We start from the raw sequence: 6,000 nt of genomic DNA on the forward strand, positions 1-6,000 counted from the left end.
AAATATATTGCCCATCGTTACGAGCATTTGGCAATATACTCAATACATATTTGAGTATATTGACCATCACCACGAACATGCGCAATATACACAATTAATTTTTGTCCAAAAATATGAGTGGAGTGACAACAGATTTTAGATTTAAGAATTAAAGAAATCTCTTTTATTAACAGGTCGAAATAATTTCCTTACAAAATAAGACAAGATTTGACGTAATGACTGACGACAAAATAGAGAAAAACAGAATACCTAAAAAGCTAAACACGGCAAAAGAAAATATGTTGCAGGCTCGGTTTGATTGAGCCTGTTCATGGACGGTACAGGAAAGTGCAAGTTCAACGGCTGTTTCATGTCACTTTTAAGTTCTATGTTTTGCTTGAAAAGAATTAAAGAAGAAATGATTTGCTTAAACAATCTTTATATTTTATAAAAATTATAAATAGCTGATGTAATATTTGGCTTGCAAATTTTTGAAATATTTTAACGACCTTTTAAATGAATAAATACAAACTGCATTGTTTGTTATAATCTTGTATTAAATAAAGGTTTGAAACTGTAAAATAATGATAGCTTAGTATGCAACTCGTCAAAAATGACATTTGTGAAATTCGCAAAAAAAGCAGAAATAAAAGAAAACTATAAGACTTCTTTGTAAAAACTGTAGTTGTTTATAACTAATGAATCAAATATCAACTTTATAGTGTTTGAAAAAAAACAACAGACAAACTTCTAAGATAATTATCTTCCACGTCTTATAACATTGTCTAGATCTCCATACATGTATATAATTTGTATTCTAATAAAATTGTCATTGCAAATTGAAGATGGCAATTGTGTGATTGTAAACATGTCACAGGTTATTGAAGATAACGCAATCGCGTTGCAGAAAAACTATAATTATTACAGTGCACATACGCTTTAAATAACTTAAAAAACATAAAGTGTATGAAACCTAATTACTAGAAAATGTTTGAATAGATATCAGCAGATAATTTCCAATTCACATAATCCTCATTATTGCTTTAATTACATTTATTTTTGTTAATTGTATTGTATGTTCTTTAAGGGTTTATCAATGTTGTAAGTTCAAAAAAGTATTATTTGTAAAGATATTACCGAATTTACATTTCATGTAAATAAAAGGAGGTTATTAGAAATCTATTTTCGATAAAGCCTAAGCCAAATTTATCAATAACAAATGAACGCATAGATTTTAATGATTACTTTTAACGCGAATAAAATTTGCAGCACACATTTAACATATTCTTGGATGTTTGGAAATTGTTTTAAAAGAATAATTATATACATATAAACAATTTCACTTAAATGTTATCACCTCCTTAATTACAACATACAGGATCTTTAAGCTAGTTTAATAGAAATGTCTGGTTAAGGTATATGAATTCTTTATTGAACTAAATTACGAAGCAATTTGACCAAAGCAAAAAATGGACGAAATATAAATTAGATTATATAAGAAATACTTGTAAGAATATTTACATCTATTTTACAGGCAATATCAAAATCCCGGTAGCTTTTGTTAAATATTTAACAATTGATCAAGATAAGTGATATAAACTGAACTAACACATGTTGAAGAGCATGCAAATAATGTTTTTAATGATGCATTCATAAATCAATCTATAAACACACTACATAATAACCTGATAAAAGCACGATATACACAAGGACTAAAACTCAAAATAATATGTAAGTCATATCTGCAATACTTAATGGTACCATGCATGTTTTGCCTGTTCAATTTATTATCAATGAGTATTTTAAAATATTCTATCATTGCCAATATATTTACGTTCGCATTATCGTGCATCTGCATTGCTTTTTGTCGACATCCAGTCACAATTTTTAATTCCCTATGGACAAATATCTTGAAATATATGTCCCGGGGTAGTTTTACTAAAGTCCTGTTACAATTTTACATGGAATTTATGGGTTTTTTCCAAGGCATCACCTTATTAACGTTTTTTTTTTATAAACTTATTCTTGTTGTACACTATTATATCTAAACATATTTCCTTGGTACACTTTGTCTGTACAGCTTTGAAACAAAAGTATATCATAATTGCAACTGGGTTGTGTTCTTCTTGCAATTTATTACATATTCATATAAAATGAATAACCCCAGACAAGATAACATATGTACACATATACACTATTTAATTAAAACGTCATTTACAAAACTACTTCAAAATTTAAGTTAATTATATTCACAATATATTGGTAATATTTAAAGTACAATTCAGCAACATACACATAAATCTCTCGGCATGTTTGTTTGATTGTAATCTTAGAATGAATTGTTTAATAACGACACTGACATTCTCAAGAGATATGACATAAAATTGGATCATCAACTATATCAATTCTTCATGTATAACTTTCTTTATCATAACTTTAAGCATGTTATATCGCTGATTAACAGGAGCTCTTTTTGACATTTCATAATGTTTGTAAAGTGTATCAATAATGCCACGTATAATAGAACATTTACGACGTAGTTCTCGAACTTGATCTGAAAAAAGGATATTTTCATCTTGTAACTCTTGTCTTGACATCTCTAAAATAAAGAATATAACGCGGATTTGAATGGCACTTGCATTGATCATTTATTGTGGAAATATTACAAGCCACTGCATAATGATACATGTACTTGCACATTGTAAAACAATTTTACAACAAAATTTGTATGAATATTAACGGGTTTTTTGTACATGCAAACTACAATTTATGAGTTTACCATTCTTGCCAACAAACTTTGTAAGTTTTTTTCTAACTTCATTTATTTCAAAGAATGAATCTGTTTCAAGTTATTTTGGACAACGTGAACAAACGAAACATTTTTTTTCTGCATAGGAAATGTTGCTTTAACTACACGTATTGATTATCTATCAAAGAAAGTTTTTAGAAATTGTACAGATCTGATAAATCTGAATACTATCCTTTGCTAGTTTGCTAATGTCCTTCTAAGAGTTTATGCATCACGCATATTTGTATATCCTAACCTTTTGATGTGAACAATCTGATATAAACATACCGTTATTTTGTCTCAGTCCGACATATAAGGACACGTCAGGTTTAGTAATGACTTACAAAAGATAAGACACTGAGCTTATTAAAGAAACTTGATAGCGTTGTATTAATCGAGATTTTTTTATTGATTGGACTCCACGTATTGTACAAGCTACCAATAAGCAATGACATTGATACATTTTGTAATGGACGTTTGAATGTCTGCAGTCTGAACCAAATTGTGGGATTCCTTATTGCCTTAATTGATAAACTCTTTTGTTCTGTAAAATTTTCCAAATCATGTGAACATTTGAATGTGTAAAGACTTGTATTTAGCACAACATTAATATTCAGAATAATTTAAATCATAAATAGTTTATTTGTTTGTTTTGGGTTTTATGTCACATCGACACAGTAAAGGTCATATCGCGACGTTCCAGCTTTACTGGTGGAGGAAGAGCTTAGGTGCCCTTCCGTGCTTTAAATAGTTTGTAATAATAACCACAACACTCCTATAATTTAATTAAGATATATAAACACAAGTTAGTTTATTTATGACCATTATTCCATAAAACTGAAACTAATTTCAAACATAAGTAACAATACCGATGATATTGGTTTGCAAAGACCAAAGTTTTTAGATCTAATGATATGTTATTAAATGGGTGGTGAAATAAGTCATCAATTGTGAATTATAAGCCTTCATCTAGAGTATATAATAGAGCAGCAACTGTGTTAATAACTACTTTTGGCTGTAGAAATATAAGCATGTTTCCCATCGATATAGTACAATCGTTCTTTGGTGTTCATATAAACATGAATATAAACTACGTTTTATCAACCGATAGCTGATCCTCGTGTCTATTTTGATGACGTAAAAGTAATTGACTGTCGTGTTATTGGCTATATTTCATGAAAATGTGTAAGAAGCAGTCTTTTATATAAGAACAAGTTCACGTCTCGGAAATGGCTTTTGATAGTAAATAAAAATACATAAATTTTATTTACAACGACTTTAGATTTCATTGATTCCAGACAAATGCTTAATAAGAATATTTCTATAGGACATTCAAAATCGCCAATGTCAAATGTTAAAGTTAATAAGACAAGTCCTTTATGAAAATATGAAAACGTCCTACACATTCTTATGCAGTATTATGTTGTAAAATATTAAGTTTAGATTATTGAATATTGATAAATTTGTGGTAAAACATTAATTAGTTTAAGAATTATATCTTAACATATCACAATTTAGTAAGGACAAGAGTATATCAAAGTAAACTAACTGGCATATTTGTTTTCTCTTCGCCTGGCACTTTCGGCTTGATGGCTGAAGTCCTTGCATCCTTGGACTAATCCTCCAACACCAATATTTTGAACCGTATTTGGTCCCTCTGGATTTAGTCTTAAATGCATTATTGTCCTTTTAATCATTCCTTTTAATTTCTCATACCGTCTAAGTGGATCATATCCTTTAGAATCTTCATAGTCTCGTGACAAATGGTCAACAATTTGTTTGAGCTTTTTAATTTCACGCCCTAAGCTGTCTATTTCAGCACATAACTGTTCATTTTCCCATTTAGCACATTCCTTAGCTGCAGACCTTTCTCCGGAGGCCGTTGCTAAAATAAGAGATGGAAAACTCATTGTAAATCAGCCGAATACAGTATGTATTAATGTGTCTTTCTTAATACTTTTCCCTTTTATTCACGTGATAAACAATACTTAATTACAAACTATTTTAATATAAGAAACCATTACTCCATTTGAATAATAAACCACGAATAAGCTCAAATAGTCCATATGTTTCACTTAGGCATATTTACGTCTGTTTCTTAGATAATGTCAATAGGAACTCTAATAACGATGTTTTCCTCCGTGAAAAATTCATGAGGCGGTCCGAATAGGATCTAATTATCAACTGTTCATATGAAAACATTGTCTACTCAGGAAAGATTAACCCGTTATTGTCTAAATGGCGTCTTCAGTTTTTGTTACATCCATCATTGTATGAGTATTGAATTGAACAAAATATGTTATGGCAATTGGAAACGCTTTTTCTAATTGTTTAATCCTACAAAATGAATAAATCATTCTAATGTTTGTTTCATTTCTGTTTTAAGAAACGGATTCATCAATAATACCATTATGATTAAAACTTAGAAGAGAACATTTATTTGTCTTGCTTTATCTTAGGAAATATTTCTCCACATACGAAATGAAAATGAAATGTGAGGCAATAACATTAATGTCTGGAGTCATTCCGAAAAAGTTTCTGAAACTGAACTGTTAATTGAATAATGTCATATTCTGGAGAAATCACATATTTTCAATTGCTCGGAATAGACAAAGTTGTCACACTGGTATCTCGGGAATCTTCAAGCATATAAAATATATAGCTTTCATGACAATGTGAATGTCAGGTCTCTCATATAATGACGGCGGCGACATAATTTATCATTTCAAAAAGTAAAGTAAAGTAAAATAAAGTCGATAGTGGTCTTTTAAATTCCCTTTGGAGCGATTTAATTGTACTAACATCACTAGTATTTTCGGAAACAATAGATACGCCATTAGAAAAGCATGTGCCATGGAACAGATTTGTCCGTAAGGGATTAGAAAATAAAATGATTCGAGATAATTTGTAACATCAAAAACCAATCTTGAAAGCTTGTTTGAAATAGAGATTTATCATGATATTTTGTTATCGTGTTCGAAGATTATACAATTTTTCTAAATATTTATGAAATGTTGAATTCAATATGCTTATATGTATAGTGTTTTGACAAAAATACACAAACAAAATTGACTATGATCTAAGTCAACCGTTTTTTAGTTTTATTTTTTTTCGTTGTATTTTGACTCACTATTTTAAAAACTAAAGTATGAAATAATTCATTAAGTTTATACATATCTGATGTCAATAAATCTTAAACATGTAAAAGAAAGTGCAATTTAAAAATTATTGAA

General features: G+C 29.1%; 1 protein-coding gene across 1 annotated transcript; it reads right to left on the bottom strand.

The window, feature by feature from the left end:
• Positions 1–4,311: 4,311 nt before the first annotated feature.
• Positions 4,312–4,770, bottom strand: LOC132716855 (uncharacterized). The gene has a single exon (XM_060700186.1). It carries the CDS (start codon positions 4,675–4,677, stop codon positions 4,312–4,314), a length of 366 nt encoding a protein of 121 aa, XP_060556169.1. The 5' UTR covers positions 4,678–4,770.
• Positions 4,771–6,000: the final 1,230 nt, after the last annotated feature.

Source organism: Ruditapes philippinarum, unplaced genomic scaffold (genome assembly GCF_026571515.1).
Source record: "Ruditapes philippinarum isolate M1 unplaced genomic scaffold, ASM2657151v2 ctg318_1_1_1_1, whole genome shotgun sequence".
NCBI classification, from domain to species: domain Eukaryota; kingdom Metazoa; phylum Mollusca; class Bivalvia; order Venerida; family Veneridae; genus Ruditapes; species Ruditapes philippinarum.